This window comes from Equus przewalskii, chromosome 4 (assembly GCF_037783145.1).
Source record: "Equus przewalskii isolate Varuska chromosome 4, EquPr2, whole genome shotgun sequence".
Taxonomy (NCBI): Eukaryota; Metazoa; Chordata; class Mammalia; order Perissodactyla; family Equidae; genus Equus; species Equus przewalskii.
The window spans coordinates 35,033,337-35,053,881 of NC_091834.1; the positions used below are offsets into that span (position 1 = coordinate 35,033,337).

General features: G+C 37.2%; 1 protein-coding gene across 6 annotated transcripts in view; it reads left to right on the forward strand.

Moving 5' to 3' along the window:
* CDK14 (cyclin dependent kinase 14) overlaps positions 1–20,545 on the forward strand; it is a 549,155-nt gene that overhangs the window by 432,694 nt on the left and 95,916 nt on the right. For all 6 annotated transcript variants that reach the window (XM_070617449.1, XM_070617451.1, XM_070617450.1 and 3 more), the window contains one exon: positions 2,597–2,645. In XM_070617449.1, the coding sequence (XP_070473550.1) occupies positions 2,597–2,645 (49 nt within the window). The remainder of the gene's footprint in view (positions 1–2,596; positions 2,646–20,545) is intronic.

Genomic DNA, 20,545 nt, shown 5'->3' on the forward strand with positions numbered 1-20,545 from the left:
GTAACATTGTTTTTGTAGACAGGCTTTTGCACACTTAATAGACTACAGTATAGTGTAAACATAAATTTTATATGCACTAGGAGACCAAAAAATTTGTGTGACTCACTTTATTGAGATCTTCACTTTATTATGGTGGTCTAGAACCGAATCCACAATATCTCCAAGGTATGCCTGTATTTATTTTTTTGCTATTGAGTTATATAAGTTCCTTATATATTTTGGATTTTAACCTCTTATCTGATATGAGATTTGCAAATATTTTCTCCCAATCTGTAGGTTGCCTTTTCATTTCACTGATTGCTTTTTTTGTGGCACAGAAGCTTTTTTGCTAGATGCAGTCTCACTGTTTATTTTTGCTTTTTGAGTGTTGTATCCATAAAATCATTGCCAAGACCAATGTCAAGGAGATTTTTCCCTATATTTTCTTCTATGGCTTCAAGTCTTAATTTAAGTCTTTAATTCTTTTCAAGTTAATTTTTGTGAGTGATATAAGATAGGGGTTCAGTTTCATTTTTTTGCATGTGAATATCCAGTTTTCCTAGCACTATTAATTGAAGAAACCATCTTTTCTCCATTGAATATTTTGATTCCTTTGTTGGATATTAGTTGGCCATATATGCATGTGTTTATTTCTGAGTTCTCGATTCTGTTCCATTAGTCTATGTGTCTGTTTTTACGCCAGTACCATATTTTTTTGATTATTATAGCTTTATAATATGGGGACTATGATGCCCCTAGCTTAGTTCTTCTTTCTCAAGATTGCTTTGGTTATTTAGTGTCCTTTGGGGTTCCATATGAATTTTATGTTTGTTTTTTCTACTTCTGTAAAAAACAAAAATGATATTGGAATCTTGATGCTCCAGTCATGAACATGGAATATCTTTCCATTTATTTGTGTCTTTTTCACTTTCTTTCATCAATGTCTTATAGTTTTCAGTGTACAGATCTTTCACCTCTTTGTTTAAATTTATTCCTAGGTATTTTATTGTTTTTGATGCTATGGTAAGTGGGATTGTTTTCTTTATTTCTTTTTCAGGTAATTCATTGTTAGTATATAGAAATGCAGCTGATTTTTGTATATTGATTTTGTGTCCTGTAACTTTACTGAATTTGTTTATTAGTTCTAATAGTTTTTTGGTGGAGTCTTTAAGATTTTCTATGTATCAAATGATGTCATCTGCAAAAGGAGACAATTTTACTTGTTCTTTTCCAATTTGGATGCCCTTCCTTCCTCCCTCCCTCCCTTCCTTCCTTCCTTTCTCTGGCTAGGACTTCCAGTACCATGTTGAATAGGAGTGGTGAGAGTGGGCACTCTTGTCTTCTTCCTTATCTTAGAGGAAAAGCTTTCAACCTTTCACCATTGAGCATGATATTAGCTATGGGCTTGTCATATATGGACTTTCTTGTGTTGAGTTATGTTCCTTCTATACCCAATTCATTGAGAATTTTTATCATGAATGGATGTTGCATTTTGTCAAATGCTTTTTTTGCATCTATTGAGATGATCGTGTGATTTTTCTCTCTCATTCTATTAATGTGATGTATCACATTTGTTGATTTGTACATATTGAACCATCCTTGCATCTTAGGGATGCAAGATATAAAAAAGACATTATTTTTTATTGCTGATGGGAAAATGAAAAGTAATCTGTCAGCATCTATTAAAATGTAAAATGTGCATACCATTTGCCAAGCAGTTCTATATTGGCCAAATAACTTATGGTACTTCTATGGAATTATTTTACAGTTTTAAAACAATTGTTACATCTATTTTTTTATTTGAAGGACTCTCCACTATATATTATTAGAGGACTGTCTGCTATATATTATTAAATGCCTAAAGAAATTTCAGAGAATGTTTATTATACAATCCATTTTAAAAATTAAAATAGAATATATATTAGTATATATGGATGGGTTTGTATGAAATATATGAAAAGAGACATGCCAAGCCATTAACAATTGCTATATCATCAGGAGTGAAAAATGGGGAGCAAGAGGGGAGATTATTAATATCTATTCTATGCCACTTTATTGTTTAACTTGGTAAAACAAATGTTACATTTTAATTTTAAAAATATCATAAATGTCTTTCAATGATAAATATAAATACACATTATAGGACATTGGTAGTTTGGCTTTGAGCATATGTAAATACTGTATAGTATTAAGAAAGGAGAACCAACATTACTACATTTGGTCAGCGATGTCTTCATGGAGAAAACAGCAGGTCTCATTTGACCCATGTGTCAATATTCTATAAATCTACTTACAGTTAAGAAGTTTGGAATTTGAGTTTCTTCTTTTGACCGAATTAAAACTTAGTAATTTTAAGAAATAGTTACTAGGAAACCAGATTATACAATAAGTCACCCTAAACAAAAGAAAACAATGCTTCATTGTTTAGAATGTTAAGATCGTCCTGTTTTACTCTTTATAACTGCCCAATCTAAGGGTGAAGACCTACTGTGGCTAGCATAGCTATGGCTAAATTAAACACTATCTTTTTGAAAGTTGAGGGTCTTTTTTTTTTAACATACTTGCAATATATACACTTGAAACAAAGATTGTTTATCATTTTTCTTTTTTATTTCAGAACGCTTTACCCTGTACAGCTCTAAAAACCTTAGACAAGCATGGAATAAGTAAGTCTTTATAAAGATTGTGTTCATTCTCTCTCTCTTTCCCTTTTAATTTTTAACGCTCTCCTGAGAAGGTTGTCATGACATTTTTTCCTTTGTTCATCCAATTGTCCAATCATTTAACCAGTAAACAGTTATTAAGCCCTGACTGTGTGCCAGCTGCCATGTTCACCCTGAGCCAACAGTGTTGTATGAGTTTGGGTTCCTAGAGCAATGTGGCATTGCTTCAGAGCTGTAAATCCGAAAGTTCATTGGGGTCAACTTCTTGTAACTAGATTCCAAGAAATGTTTTAGCATGGGCAAAATAACATTTATTAAGTGTAATATAATGACTGACTTTCTAATCTAAATAATGTTGGTGACAACCTTTGAGCTAGATAAAACTGATTTTATCAGATTTTTCCAATTTACCCATTTATTCCTCTAAGCTTTCTTGGGAAGCTAGGTACCTGTATCACTTGAAGTATATGTACTCCATTTATTTAATTTCTATTCTCTCATCTGACCTTGTTGAAATAGTTTTATTTATGGATTTCAAAATTTGACAAAATCTGAAGATCCGGCTTTCTCAAGTTATTCAGAGGTTTTATTGCAAGCCAACCTGTTAGTAAATCATTGAAAGTTGGAAAGCAGAGCAGTTGAGTCACTCTCATGTATTTGTGGGTATCATGTGTCAAGTGTTATGCTGGGGAAAAGGTAACCAGAACTGCTTTGATGAAATAAACTATGATTTTTCATAACAAAATTTTGTCAATGGAGAATGTACTGTTATTGTCTCCTTTTTTACTGTTATGACATGTTAAATTTTAGACACCATCAGTTATGAAAATAAAAAAACAAGAAAAAGCCTTTATATAATAAAAATGCCTTTAGTCAATGCTGTCAGTCAAAACAATGGATAGCTTATTATGAGGAATTCATGGGATGAATACATTAAATTCTACAGTGGTTTATTTGAAAAATTTGTCAGTTTATTTTGATTAAATTTATACGTGGAAGAACACACTGATATAAATATTTTTGTCTAATACAAGGTTTTGCATTTGCCATTTGAAGAGTCAGTTCTTCATATCTAGAGTCTCCCCTGGGAGGCATACCCTCTGCTGGGAGCATTCTGTATGTGTTCCTCACCCTCCTACCCTCCCCCTCACTTTACTGATCAGTGGTCTAACATTTTAATTATATGCTTCCATACACCAGGCAATATATGCAGTACACAGTTCCTACCTTAATTAAATGATCAAACACATTCCGCTCTCATAATTGTTCAAAAAGTTTGTCTAACCAGGTAACTACTTCACGAAATAATTCTTGATAAAACATTTGAGTCTCTAACCCTATCTTTGAAGTAACAGGAAAATCTGGCAAATGTACACATAGTAGCATTTGTGGGGAATAGCCTGCAATTTAGACGGCTTTCCACTTCCTTCCTTCAAAGGGACAGAGCTAGAATGACTTCCAAATCACCCAGGAAGATAAATGGTAGTTCCTATCCACTTAGAATGGTCTACAAAAGATGGGGAGGTCTGTAGATGATGCTAAGTGATATTTCTTCCTCTGGCCTCTGGTGGATATGACCCCACGCTGTTTACACCTGATCCACTCTAGTTGTTCATTTTTGCAACTTGTATTCAGCACCTGCCATCATAGGCATTCTAACACTCAGAGGAATGGCCTTTCTTGTTCAACTATTCCATAGTGCCTAGTGAGATGCGTATCAGAGAAGATGCTTTTGTGCATTTATGTTACTCTATCCCAGAAGAAACTAGGTTATTTCCTGTCTTTCAAAAAGGAAAGTAAAATTGAAGTAGTGTTCAAGCATTGCTTCACTTCATTCTGACCACCTAAGACCTGATGTCGTCCTTTCTCTGAGTGGAATCATTCACGTCGCAACAAGAGTAGTTAATTCTGTCGACAAAAATCAGGATGTGCAATCTTCTGGTATTGCTTCTTTAGAAATTTTAAAAACTATGTGCATTGTGCTCAATCTCTAAATTTTTCTTAGAAGATGCTAGATATCAGTAAATATGCTTTTCCTTTTGAGGGCAAATAAGAATTCTTTAGAATATGATTTTTCACAAAATGAAAACGCAATTTTTCTTTAAGCTATCACTTCAGAAACATTTATTGTTTGCATTTTCCATAAACATAGGATTTATAGTTTTTCTATGAAAACAAGTTCTAACATACTGAAGGAAGTATTAGATTTTCATGTAAAGTCTGTTTAATCCGTTGGTAGAAATTGCGGTTAATGTCTTTCTTTTGATCTCTCCATCACATAGGCTTTCTTGAAAAAATTAGAATTAATTCAAAGTCATTTAATAAACTGAGTTGTACCCTTAGATTACTTTTAAAATGTTTTAGGAAAAATATTAAAAGCGGAGCTTGATTTTAAAATTACAAACATGACTTGTTCAGAACCGTGCTATTTTTGAGTCCCCGTAAGTCTTATTTTTTGTTGACTTAAGGATTTATTTTAGAAAACACTAAGTAATAAAATCATCACTGAAAATATTATAAAAGTATTACTCTCTGGTATCCCATTGTTATGGACTGAATCCTTAGAGCCAAGCTATAGCCTCTAGCCAATTCAAACCCAATGTAATTTAGAGAGAACTGAGAAGTCAGAGACATTGATTACGTTATTGATTCTTTCTTCAAATGGACTTGTGACCTTGCGGCCACCGTCAACATTTCAACATCTCTCACTTCAAAGTGAGGTCTAGATTTGGAAGAACTGCGTTTAAAGGCTGTGAAGCAAGTTCTGGCTTTCTCCATCGCTGCTCACTAATTTGCTTTTCTACAGCACAATTACGAAACTAAAGCAATTGGTAAATTCTCTTGTACAGCAGTAATACGTTCAAAATAAAGTGAACTAATTTGCAAGATTTGAATTTGGATTCCATTTTGATGGGTTAATATAAGATAGACAGGTTAGCCTAAAAAAAAGTAAGTCACTGTTCAAAATTAGAAGTAACAATGGCTTTAAAAATATGCATTAACTCAGCTATTAAAGCTAGAGGATATGTTAACCTGCCTAAGAGAGTTAAGAATTTCTAGAGAAATGAATCCTCTCTTTGAATGGCTATAACAAGTGACCCAGTTTATTTGGGGGCAAAGTCTGCCCTAGGTAACACCCATGCAATTCCCTGCTGACTTCATTTATACCAGTAACCATGGGCGTAATTTTATCCTTTGAAGGATTTTTTAGTATTCTGGGGAAACAAAGCAGTGATGGGAGAAAAATATCAAAAGATCCAGCAGATATCTAAACTCAAAAGGATAATATAAAGAAGAAATTTTAATTATAGGATTGAGAATAATAAATATATATTAATAAAGAAAAGAAAGTCTTTTTATTCCCTCATGCTGGAAGTGCATGATCCATGTGGTCTCTTCCTACTTAAAGGAGATTTGGGATTAAAGGGAGACAAATCTTAATTTTATAAATACATGTACTGTTTTCTGTCTGCCTTCAAAACATTCCATTTTATTTCACTGGAGTTATAAAGACTCTCTCTATTTTTCTTCCAGATCTCTCTATTTATAGTTGTCTGACATTGGCATGTATGTGCAATCAACTAAGAATTTCAGCCACTTAAAAGATCTTTTATTATTTTGGCTGGAGAAGAAGTCTTAGTATATGCTCTCCAGCACAGTTAAGGGTAAGATTCCAGGAACAGATTTGCTTGTTTTGGAACTTTTTAACAGCTGAACAATTTTGGAGGTTTGAAAGTAGCAAAGAGAGAACTAAGCATAAATCCCCACAGTCACAGAAGACAGATTTGGAAAACATAGCTCATTGCTAATAAAGCGAAGCACGTCCACAGACATGACTACGTGTACGCCAACCCTGTCCTGCTAGCTCCACCCACATGCTCTCATTCTGCTTACAATCCTTCTTGTTAAAATCCAATTGTATTTCTCCTAAGAATTTAAAAAACTGATACTCTAAAATTGATAACAAATACAAGAGATATTGTAATGAAGCTACCTTTACGGAAATAGAAAAATAGAGAAGAAAACATTTACCTGCATATATTTGAAAGTCACAAACCCTGATATAGACGATTTAGAAGTATTTCCTAACTTTGTATTCTTGAATTTTCCTTGAATATTTTATCTATTTTGGTAGTTAACTTCCAAAACACATTTTAAAAATGACTTGCTAGATAGTTGTGTTACATGTACATAAAACATAATGTGTTTAAAATAATATTTAGAGGAATAACATGAATTTCGCTCTGTATATTTATGTTGGTGACTATCTATTGTATTTTTCTTATTGTCGTAATTGATTGCTTTCCTTTAAGATTTAAATGAGTGCCTTCTCAAGAAACCTAAAGGCCCTGTTTTCTACTCTGCCTTATTATTCTAAGTTGATCTAAAATTTTCTAAAATAATAGTATATGGCAAAGTAAGTGAGCTTTCCGTTTCTTTGCCAGTTGTTTAGAAATGTGAGAGGCAGTCAGAGCAGTTATCAACACTAGGAGGAGCACTTGAGTTGAGCCAGATCTTTAAATCATCTTTCTCTACTTTCACATTTTTTCTTTGTTGATCATTTTTGTTATTATTCTATTTACTTCAAAGTAACAGTTTTAATTTATTTAGTGCCTGGAGATTTCTTCTCACAATATTTTCAAAGAAATTATTATTTCCATCATCAACACCCTTTTCTTAGGGATGGGTTTCCTGGGATGAAAAGCTCTACAGCAGACACTAAAGCAGACATTTTGGAATTCCATCCTCTCAACTCAAAGGATGAGCAGGGGCTGCAATAGTCAACTGCCCAGCTCTGTGGATTCCTTATATTCATCATATTCGTTTTATTCATATGTCCAGCATTGGGAGGCCACGTGGGGTATGGTTCCTCACCACATTCCATACCCTTGAAAATACATTTTTCAACACATGGACAGTCAGATCCAAGTAGGTCTCTTGTCCTGACCTTGGACAACCACACGTGGTATTGTTTGGAGGCCCCAAAATCTCATCTGCCTGCTTGAAAGTCATAGTTCAGGGCAATTTCTAAGGACATTCATTTTTACAAGAATGGATCATTGGTTCAGTTCCTGAAAGGATTATTTAGGTGTGATGTTTATCACATCCATTAAACCCCTTGCCATGTAACAGAAAGGAGTTCTTCCAGAAAATTGCAGAGTGGATTCTTGAAAGGAAAAGGAGGAGGTCCTAAAATAAGAGATGGTTTCCAGGCTCTGATGGGAGGCCTAGAGAGTCTCAAAGAAGACAGCATGAAGATCCACCCAAAGACACAGGTTGGGGACAGGTGCCAGGAGAACAAAGAGAGAACTGTGCAAGAGAAAGTTGGCAAATTTGCTGAAGGCCTAGCCCTGATCACTTATAGTAGCAACAGCATAAATGTGATAACATGTGAAACGTACCTAGTCAAAGACCTAACATACACTCACTGCTCCATAGTCATAGCTGTGATGGGAGTAGTAATGGTAATTAACATTTGGGCAGTCTTTTGCAATATAGGATTTCCTTTCTTATATGTTGTCACATCCTTACAACAATCTTGAGAGGTAGTCAGGGAAGATATTATCATCTCTATTTTATAACTTGAAATAAAAAACATGCTCAGTAAGGTCAAATGATCAGTGCTGTTGAGAATTACAGCTTGGAACATATGGCCCAATGAATCCTGTGAAAGAAATATCATCAGTTTAAAAACTCTGATATTCCAGTGTTTATCACCATCTGATTTTATTTTGTTCTTACTACAAATTTGGGTAGGGAGATCTCTTCTGAGAACTGATGACATTTGTTCCCAGTCTAGGGTTTAGGCAGCAGGAGAGCTGGAATGAAGTAGAAAGCTGACTTTCTCTATCCTGGGGAGATAGAGTTCACAGCAGGCTGACCACCCACTCAGGCCCTGCTGGTGAGATTTGCCACCTGTTCCATACAGCTCCCACTGCCCCCAATGAGATTATTCTCATTTTGGTCATTGCCAGATTTCTTGTCCATGTCTGTCTTTTTGTAGCGAAGAATTCACTGTCATTAATAAACCCTGGTGATGGTTGAGGGCAGGCCCCGTGCTGTTTGTTATCTGTCAGACATGAGTTTTTTGTTCCCCTTCTGATAGAGAGAAAATATTCGTCTTCTCTCTTACTAATTGGCAGTACGTGCCAGGCTTGGGAGTCAGCATCAGCCGTTGTTTTTCATCCGTTCAGATTATGTCTTGGATTCCTCATCCAAAATTACAGACTTATGGTGCAGCTAATGCCTTCCTTCTGCCATCCAGCTCATTAAAGAAGAAAACCAACCATGCTTCTGAAGCATCTCAGAGCTTCCAGGAACAGCCAGGCTGCTCATGTCCTTGAAAAGAGGATGATAGATTTAGGCTTTCTCATACTGCTCCCCAAAACAGATTCTAGAAGTGTGAAGTGAAGAAGTTCTTCTGCTTCTTCAAAATAAAAAATGGTGTATTTGTATTCTGTGACTGCCGTAACAAATTACCATAAATTTATTGGTGTAAAACACCACAAACGTATTATTCACAGTCCCATTGGGCAGAAGTCTGGATGGGCTCAACTGGTGTCTCTGATCTGGATATCACAAGGCCGAAACCAAGGTGTTGGTAGGCCCGGGCTCTGTCTGCAGGCTCTAGTGGGGAATCTGCATTTAGACTGCTGGCAGAATTTAGTTTCTTATGGTTGTCACTCTGAGGCCCTGTTTCCTTGCTGGTTGTCAGCTGGGAGCCTCACCCAGCTCCCAAAGGCCCCCTCTGTTACTCATCATGCTTCGCCCTCCTTCAAAGCAGCAGCAGTGCCGTGAATCTCTCCTACTTCAGATCTCTCTCACTCCCCCTTTTGCACATCTCTTCTGCCTCCAGTGGGAGAAAGTTCTAAGGCTCACCTGTATAATCCAGGTTAATCTCCCTATTTTAAGGTCTTTAACCTTAGTTACATCTGCAAAGTCCCTTTTGCCATGGAAAGTAACATTCACAGGCTTCAGGGATTAGCAAGTGGACATCTTTGGGATTGTTCAGCTTTTCACAAGTGGGTACTGAGTGCTGGGGTTTCCTGTTCATTGATGAGTCAAGAGATGAGGGGCCAGGGGCAAACCCAGGCCTCGCCAGGTCAGACACAGTCTGTTTTGCCTGATCTCTGGCCCATCAGATGACAAGCGTAGGCCTCTGACTCCGGCGCTTCCACATTGCCTGGTTCACATTAGGTACCCTCGAAACTATGTATAAGGAAGAAATCCTTTTCCATCCCTAGTATAGAGTTAGAAATTGTTCTCGGGAAGGCTCATAGTCTCTGAGATAACTAAAAGTTTGGTTTGACATTTCTGTACCCTGTACAGAGCAGTGCTGTCCAATAGAACCTTCTCTGTTGATGAAAATCTTCTATATCTGCCCACCCAGAGCAGCAGCCATTGGCCCCCTGTGGCTCTTGAGCACTTGACATGTGTCTCTTGTGACTTAGGAACTGAATTTTAAATTTTATTTAAATTTAATAATTCAAATGTAAATAACCATATTGGACAGCACAATTGTAGATCAACATACAAAATATTCATTTGTTTTAAGGGCCCACCAGTGTAATAACAATGTGGATGCCTGTTGCTTGGGAAACTACACTGAAGAATCCTTGCATTTTACACTCAAGTGTCCAGAGGTCTTGCTTTATATTTTTGCTGCTCACCTCTGTCTTTTATTTGTAAGCACTTGGAGAGGACGATAGCTCTGGAGGACCCCATAAGTGTAATAAATCTGCAGAGGGAGTAGTGGAAGTATCAAAGAACAGCCAGCAGCCGTTCCTTCTGCTCCTCCTCCCTCTAGGAGCCACACTGTTCCCTCCTGAGGGGCACTGCCGATTGCAAGTGTCTCTATTCCTTTCTCCTTCTTGTGTTCTCTCTCTCTCTCTTCTGTTGGGAACTGCTAGGGGTTAGAAACACAGCTCTCTACCCTGTTTGAACTCCCTTAGGAATTCACCTCTCTGCTGTTGTTCCCGGCCCCCTTGATCTCCCCTAACTCTACTCAGAAAATATCATACAGGCTCAGCTTCCTCTTCACCACGTATGAGATGCTATTGAGAGGGGCTCCATTTTCTAAATAACCCTCCCAAATTGAGAGCCAGGTCTTCTTCACTGGGTCCCTGTCGGTACATATGTTAATTCTTCAGCTTCAGAACATTGAAAATTGCCACATGGGAAAAAGTGGAGCATGAACAGAAATGCGGAAGTTTTTACCGCTCTTTATTTATTTAAAAAAAAAAAAACAAAAAAAATGCTGGATTTGAGATCCCTTTCCTCAATACTTACTTGTTCATTTTCTTTTCATTAAGAAATGTTTATGAATTTAGTGAATTTGCAGCTTCAAAATTAAGATGAACATAAGTTAAGTCACTGGAGAAAGAGATGATTTTAACGACAGTGACATCTTTTGTATCCACTGGTGCCTACTCCACACTCTACCTTGGTTTATTATCATGAAAATTAGGATTGGATGAGGGGCCCAATCATCATTTGGGGAGACTTCCTATAAAGTTTGGGCTCAACTTCCACTCACTGTGAAGATACAGTTAATAGACTATTCATGTTGACATGTACATTCAACGTCTGCTCTGTAGGTCCTACTGACTTTGTAAGAATACACAGTCTATAAATATTGTTAATATGAACCAAGAAAGAATAGAAAAGAGGAAGGAAGGCTGCAAAAGCTCCTTATTGGCACAAATGGCAAAAAAAGCACCTAAAGTCAGCATAATCTTTGGTATCATAGGGGCCAAGTTCTAATCTTAGATATACTACTGAACCATATAATATTTAGGAAGTTCACTAACCAATCTGAGCCCCAATTTTCAATCTTTAAAACCCTTGGCAGGATTATTGTAAGGATTGACTACGTTGAGGGTGTAAATAACAGAGCACCTTCAGCAAACGTTAGCTTATGCCCCTTTGTTTTTCAGGACACCCTGCCCTCCTGTGCCAGTCAGAGCATTTCAAATAAGCAGTTGTCCTTGAACATGAATACCATTGTTATACAGGGTCCCCAGACATCTTCTAGAATGTTCCTTCTACCTTTCTAGGAGCACATGCTAAACTGCTTGGTCTCCAAATCATTTTTTAAAAATATTTCTTGTGTAGAAACAAGATTCCCCCTTCCCCAGCAGTTCCTTCCTTAGAGTGATATGTTAACAAATAGGATTGTACATAATTAATGCAAAACTGTGATTTTTCCTAAGTCTTGAAACACATCTATTAGACAGTTTTCCTAATTAGATTGAGAGAAACCCGTAGATAAACACTGTTAGCAAGTTCAGAGCGTCTGTTAGAACTTTTCTGCGATGCTCTCTGTATGTGAACTGATGGGGAAGCCTAAAGCAGGGGTATAGGGCCAGGGTGTCCACTTGACTCAGGGGGTCCCAGTGATGAGACTGAAAGTAGTTGTTCTTGCTGTTTAAGGCTTTTAAATGGGGAGAGTGAATGACTTACCTCTAAAAACACAATGAATAAAGGCTGAGAGCATGGCTTTGGATTAGTACCCCTGTCATCACTGGGGAGCAAGCCGGTAGGGGACTCCAAAGGTAACCAGCCTTTCTCTTGCAGACACTGTGCCAAGTCCATACCCTAAGGCACAAATCCCACGTTACCTTGTTATACCCATCACGGGAGTGACGTTAACATTAGATTTTGTTATGTCTTTAACAGCATCAACAAAGATACATTAAAATGGTGTACACACACACATATACAACCCCCAAATCAATTATTTTTTCTCTTATCCAAAAGAGCATTTTTAGATCATTTTGGCATTTTGAGGATCTCAGAAAAATCTAGTGGTGATTTACAGCAGACGTCTCATGGTGAGTATATATGTGTGTGTTTATTATTAATCAGACTATAAATGAGATATAAATGAATAGAAATATTAACACAAAGGAATCAATAGTTCTGGCACTCACTACGTTGTTATACAGCATATCTTTGTGTATCTCTATATGAATTCTCTGCTAGGCCTCAGCTGCATTTAATCCCTCAAGACTTGATATACAAACATAATGCCAAATAAAGAACTTCCCTTAAATTATTCAAATCTCCCCATAAATGATTTCCACTCTTCCTGCAATGAAAAACATTTGATCATAAATTCAATTAAATCAGCCATCATCTTTGTGATGCTTGTCCAGCTAAATCCTTTAGTGACTAAAGCAATAAACATACCAGCTGTGTGTGTGCATGTGCGTGTGTGAGAGAAAATGTGTGTGTTTATGGCACAACAGTTATGGAAGAATCGATTTGAAGTAAAGATGAAGGGTAGTTCTCATTTCTTAGGCCAGATTTTGACCGCTTCACTGCAACCAAGGTGTAAAAGATTAAATTCTCAGTTGGGATAAAATCATGTATATTCCTTTAAATGCATTGATTTTTATTTCCCAACTCAGAGCCTAGTTTTAATATATTGAGTTTTAGATCAAAATTGATATACTTTGGGGTCCAGCCGGGTGGTGTAGTGATTAAGTTCGCACACTCCGTTTTGGCGGCCCGGGGTTTGTGGGTTCAGATCTCAGTGCAAACCTACTATGCTGTGGCACCATCCTACATATGAAAAATAGAGGAAGATTGGCACAACTGTTAGCTCAGTGACAGTCTTCCTCAAGCAAAAAAAAATGAGGAAGATTGGCAACAGATGTTAGGTCAGGGCCAATCTTCCTCACCAAGAAAAAAAAAAACTGATATACTTTGGAGATGTTAGTAAAAGCTGTCAAACTATATCAACTATTCTTCTTCCCCTTTCTTCCACACCCTTTCTAGTAAAATACCCTCTCTAGTACAAACACCCTCCCTAGTAAAACAGGAAAAACGACCATTGACATACTTTTAAATTTTTCTGGGAAAATGCTATGATAAGTCTATAGTACTATTTTTGATTTCTCATATTTATGTCAGCTGAAGAGGTAAGGTTTATTAGAGGCTTATAAATGTTGGTTGTTTCCCTTCTTGATACTAAAGCCTTCCAGACAACAGATATAACCAACTGCCTTCTCTCTTTTTCATCACATCTTTACTATTGATCCTATTAATTTGGGTATAACTGAACCCTTATTTAGGCATATCTTTACATATGTGTATATCCGTGCGGCCTGTAGAGGGCAGCATGTTCTGGAAAAAAAAAAAGGTTAGAGGACAGCTAGTTATCTCCATAAAATATGTGAGATAAGCAACTGATTTTCCCTTTGTTTCTCATTTCTTGTCACCTTTGACTGAAGTTTAGAATTTGAGTCATATTGTACCTACAGTTCTAATTTTATTTGGTGGTCAAATGAGGCTTTACTCTTCAGTCTTGGGATTGTATCTCACATCCCTTACTTCTAGATTGTGACCCCTGAAAGAATTCAAATGTCTCTTATTTTTCCCAGGGAAGCGAAAAACATTTCACAGAGACATCTTCCATGCATCGTGATTTTTGACTCCTTCCCTTACCGGCCAGCACATCTTTGGAGTAATCCCTGGCCCAGCCCTCTCTCCATAGCCACCTTCGCTGATTTTTCTCAACCCAATCTCTACTCTTCATCCAAAGAACCAAATCCTCCCAGTGTATAAGCTACACAATTTTTTTTTTTTGATTTTAGAAATTTCTGGAAGCTGCAGCAGATCTTTGAAAGATATAGAGCAGCATTGTCCAGTAGACCTTTACCTGGATGGATATGTTCTGTATCTGCACTGTCCAATATGGCAGCTACTAGTCACATGTGGCTTTTGAGTCCCTTAAAATGTGCTTAGTACAATTGAGGAGCCAAACTTTTATCTCACTTAATTTTAATTAATTTAAATTTAAATAGTCACATGTGGCCTGTGGCTACCAAATTGGACAGGGCAAAATAGAGCATGACTTCTGATCAGTTTATAACAAACATTTTACCAGAATATATTGTGAGGTGGATTAGATTTTGCAGCTAAAAACTTACTGCCCAGGCTTTTATTCTCTCACTTATTTCTTTTTCATATAGCTGTAGGCTTAAATCCAAATCCTCTGACTCTGCCCTGGGATTTTCTCTCTCTCAGAACATCTGAGAGATTTTCAATTTTCAAATTCTTCGATTTTGTTGAATATTGAACATATCTCTCTTGGGTATCCAGAAGAGAGTTTCAAAGTACAGCATTTCGGCAGTACTGATTCCGTGGGCACCGGCCATTTCACCATCTAAGCTTGATCACCTCTTGATATCTAGTTTTTCCTAAATATAGGAATAAAACTTAGGAATGTGCTAAAATGTGTCAAGTTGCATACAAGCTTGATACAAGTTAGCATGTTTCCTGCCTTCCTACCCTCTCCCCAATAAATGTGAAATAACCATTTACATTAACTACAAGTAAAGCTTGTGCTTGTTCCATCCATTCTAAAGTGACCTCAACATTCTTTTGAAAATTTTCTTGTAAGTTCCCAAATAATCATTTTTTTCAGTTTGCATGTTTTTACATATGATCTGCAAATGCATCTCTTCTGTTTTCTACCTTATGCTGATATTGTTGGTTTTAAGACATAAGCAGACCTTTTTTTTAATGGTTTGTGTCATGCCACTAGCTTCTGCCTCATGTGAGAGACATACCTGAAAACATCCTCACCGACATATACTTGGCAAGTATAAGTAGTTGGACCCCAGATGGTAGTAAGTATGCAGCTTTTTAATTCTATTCATTTATCTTTCTTTTATTTTAGCTGTAAAGATAGAATTAGTGCTCAAGAAGATAAACAGCTCTAGCAATTATGCCAATTTGGGGTTTCTTTAAGCCATGGATATGGAATGGCACCCTTCTATTATGAATCATTTTCTGTAAAGAGCCAAATACGGAGTTAAAGGCAGGAATAAAGGAATGTGCAACTCAGAGGTTGTGCACACTTTTCATAGACAGCCTCAGACGATCCTGTGCTCACCGTCAAACTACCCTTTACAGCACCCGTGTCCCCGGATCCACAACCTTCTCCACACGATGAGTGGGAAAGCAGGGCTGGTTGGTTGTTGCATTATCCTTTGAGAGACCAGCCTTTTGGAATAACCTAGGCACCCCACCCCACAAGGCACCACAGAGCAAAACAGGGAGGGATCATGAACTTCTTGTCCATGCTTTGTTCGTAATGGACTGGGCTTCCATGCACAAAATCCCGGCCATTCTAAGACTAGTAGGCTTTCTGTGAATGGACATGTGAGTTATCTGTGAGAGATCATTAGACTGAAGTCTCTATAATTTAGCAACTCTTTCTGTGTGGGGAACAGCCATTTGCAAACTCCAGAAGCACATTTAGCTATTTGATAATAACAATGCAATCCTATGCAGGTTCGTATAGGTATAGAGTAAGAGAATGAAAGGTCAGAGGCAAGGGCTTGGAACTAGGAACAGGATGTAAGGTATTAGTTCTTAACTCTTCTGGAGCTGGAATACACCCTGGAGATTTGTCACTAAAAATTAATCCTTAAATTACACATTCTAATGTAGGAGGAAATGATGTCTTTTGATGGAAACATACGAAATTTTTTTTTCTAAAAATTTAAAAATCTCTCCTCTGACGGGTTCTCCTGTTTGTAGCATACATCACATCACAGAGTAGAATAAATTATTTTCCAGGCCTTGAACCGCAAACCCAAAACAAACACAACAAAACATGTTTTCTCCATACTAACTCTGGCAGCAGTCCTGGCCATATAGAAAATTAAAGCAATCCCTCTCCAGACACACGTTGCAGTTGCTCAGAATTCTAGTCGATGTCAGTTTGATATTCTACAGCTCTGAGGACCCTGGTTCAGATGTCTGTGCATCTCTACTGGGACCATTTGAACAGAAAAGTTGGGAAGAAGAAAGGAGGGATGAGGATGGCTGAGTACAAGACGTGCATTCATGCTGCTGTCTTGGTAAGCCTGGACTTGAGGTCGGCACCCTAGTGCCTGCTAGGCAGGAGGAAATCAAGACATATAAGACAGGCCGAGGGAACGAGAACCAATCATGGTGAGCCACAAAATGAGGAAGATATTGGACGTTCAGAGAGAGTGCCACCATGGTCAGAATAAAGAGGAAATTGGCAAAGAGGGGCATATACCTTGGTATGTAACACAGCAAAACACAGTTACAAAATCTTCTTAAAATTAAGAGGCAGATCCTGAAGCATTTCTATCAGGAAAATGTTCCTATCTTAAGATATGTATAATAATATTGAAAATATTTCTACTTAATTGTTTTATTTTAGTGAGCATTTAAAAATTCTGAAGCCTTTTTTGTATAAATTTATCATCACCTCAATCCTCCTATTTTTTCATTAGTTGTAAATCTCCCAATGAGGTATTTCCTACCAAAGGATTTTCAGGGATATACTCTGATTGGGAAAGAATATTATGGTCTTAAAAGACTCCTTTTACTGCATTTGGTGGGGTCGGTGTAATGTTTCACATGTGTAGAAGTGGTGGAGAAGCAGCAGTGATGTTTGCTGTTAAATACCAATGGCTGCGTTTGCTCCTGGTACACCTGGATGTGCCCACAGCATCCAAATGCTCTGTCTGCATTATCTCATTTAATCCTGAAAATAACTCTCAAGTAGTTTTCCATATTTTTCCAATAAGAACATTTAAGTTTATTTTAGGAAGTTTATTTCCCTGTCTTCAATTATATTGTAGCCTCAAGAGCAGATCTATAAATATATCCCTCATTCGCCATTTTATACATAGCAGGGCTGAGACAAGGGTGAGGCAAGTAAGGCACTGCCTTGGGTTCATAATTTAAGACTGTGCCAAAAAAAATTCAGATAAATAGCATTTTAATACAATATTTTAAAAAATCAAAAGATAGCTTCACTGTTTTCTATGATCTCCATCAAACAACCCTTCATTAGCACCCATTTACCCCAGATCCATAACCTCCTCCTTCTTAAACACCAGTGCTGGTGAGGTTATAGAGAAATAGGCCCATTGATTTACTGCTGATGGCACTGTAGACTGGTAAACAACGTGAAAAATGTTATGGAAACGTGTTAAAAGCTGTAGAGATACTCATTCAGGGCTCATTCAAGAAATTTGATTTGGCATCATCTAAATGTTCTGGGTGCTTGATGAGGTTTCTGTTCTCATAAAGCTTGTCTTCTAGAGTATTGAGGACAATAAATAAGCAATAAAATAAGCAAAGTAATTTAAGAGAGTGATAAGTACGTGAAGACAATGAAACAGGGCAATGTGATAAAAAAGAAATAGTGTTGGCAAGCTGTGAGCCATATAAAGGCTGAGATTTTGACTGTTTTGTTTACTTCTTTGTCCTTTGCACCTACAACAGAGCCCATCACGTAGTAGGCACTCAAAGAAATATGTGTCGAAGAATGAAGGTTCTCAGTGGTAAGAGTATTTGAGTGTGAGGAGAGTGAGAGGAGCTGAGGTGGGAGACCAGAGGCAGAGGCCAGGTGAGGAAGAGTCTCATCGGCTACAGCTGGAATTTTATTTTACATCCAACAGGAGACCCGGAGAATTATGTTTTTGACCTAGTAATTTGACTCTAGTGTTTCTCTCAAGGAAATAAATCAAGGGGGTAAAAACCTACTTGCCCAAAGATTCTCCTTACTGTGTTGTATATTAAATTTTATAAAAGCCTTGGTACCAACTTAACCAAGATTAAAGGAATGGGAAAGGTTTAATAAATCATGATTCATGAACCCAGTGGAATATTACACAACAATGTTAGAGTGGTATTATGAAGACTCTGAAAACTTAGGGGATGCTTCCTATGTTTTCTGAAAAAAGCAGGATAAAAAATTATATGCATATAATTATATCTGCAAACTGTGACTAAAATGTAATATACAAGACAAAAAGAGCTGTATTAGGGTAGTAGAATTTTGGGTGATTGCTTTTCTACTTTCCAAAAATTATCTTTGATATTATTGTCACATTATTTTAATAAGAAAAATAAGTTGCTTAATTAGTACAGAGTTTCTGTTTGGGGTGATGAAAGTATTTTGAAATAGATATTAGTGATGATTGAACACTCTTGTGAATGTAATTAATACCACTTAATTGTGCACTTAAAAATGGTAAAAATGGCAAATTTTAGGTTATATATATTTTACCACAATTAAAAAACATGACACATATCTTCTATAATTATCAGCGTGATTCAGCAGTCTCCCAAGATGGCCCCCAATGATTCCTGTGTTCGAGTCTTCACGCCCTTGGGTAGCCCCTCCCACATCATACCAGGGTTGGTCTTGGTGACTAACAGCATATGGCAGAAGTGATGGCACATTACTTCTGAGGTTAGGTTATGAAAGATGGCAGCTCCTGTCTTAGCTCTGGCTCCTTTTCTCTCTGGTCACTGGGGTCTGGGGATGCCAGCTGCTATGTCATGTGAACAGCCCTATGGAGAAGCCCACCTAGTGAGGAACTAAGGCCTCTTGCCAACAGCCATGTGAGTGAGCCACCTTGGGAGTGGATTCACCAGGCCCAGTCAAGCTTCAGAAAATGGTAGCCTTGGACATCAATTTGACTGCAACCTTGTGAGAGAACCTGGGCCAGAATAACCAAGTTAAGCTGCTCCAGGATTCCTGACCCTCAGAAACTGTGTGGTAATAAATATTGTTGTTTTTAAAAAAGAAAAGAAAAGAAAATACAGAAGTGTCCATTTGACTTCCACTATAGCTATCCTCATGGGTATGCAATAAATATCAACTGTTTTTCCCCTATCCTTGAAGTCTTATTTTCTCCTCTTTTAATGGAAGTTCTTGGTGCAGCAAAGTTTATGAATACAAGTATATTAAAAGGAAAGCTGTGTAGTAAAGTGAAAAACAATTTTTTTTTGTTGTGGCATTCCACCAAATGATAGTCACAAAGCTGAGGACATTACTAGGACTTAGTGGAATATAAAATGCCGATAGTCATGTTTTTGCATATGGAGGAGATTTCGTAAAACTAACTACACTATTAAGGGAATATTGAGTAGGAAAGTGAGAATCAAAGTAAATACCACAAGTGAAAAAAAAAGCACACGCTTTCAACAGGATGCAGTATTTATGGATGTCTGAATATGTTGGTTGTAGAAAATGTTTTTGTTCACTAGAGGGAAAGCAAAAAGCTAAAATGACCTCACTATGGACTTGAGTATGACTTTCAGGAGTTTAAAGAGAGCTTTTAAAATTCATATTTTGAAAGGAAATTTTATCCTGTGAAAAAACGCATGCGGTGATAAAAATTACAAAGAAATAGAACGATATATTTGCTCAGACCTATAGACACAAGAGTAAACATATCAAATTGATTAAAAAGTCATTATCTCTGGGTTACAGACTTATGAGATGTTCTTATTTTCTTTTGTATGTTTTAAGGTTTTTTTTTAATTCTCTAGGGTGATGGTGTCTTTTATAGTGAGAAAAAATATGATATAAAAAGAGTGTTTAGAGGGATGATGTAGAGAAGAGAGCATGAGCATTTGAGGCATATACCGTGCTCTGCCCCTCACTAGCTGTGTGATCTCAGCTGTCTTGCTCCTCCTTTCTGAGCCTCAGTTCCCTTGTCTGTAAGGATGGATAATGATGATCATCTTAGATCTGGGCATGTAGAATAGGGTGATAACATGTGAAAAGTCTCTATCACATAGTAAATGCCCAGTAAATGCTTCGTCTCCTTTGTGTACCTTCCAACAGTAGTGAGAACAAGGGTGTCATTTGCTGGCTGGTCATGTCTTTTGTAATAATCAGGGGAGATCGGATAGTTCAACAGGTCATTGGTTCAGTGTGTAATCTAGGAGACACCATGCAACAGGGAAGACAGACATGAGGCTCCTTGTAGGAGCAATAAGCAATAAAAGGTATTTTGACTTTTCTTCCTAAAGATCATCGGGCCCTTGTAGAGGACACTCAACTATTTAAGAGTCTCCGTACAATTCTTGTTTTAGACATAAGCATACAG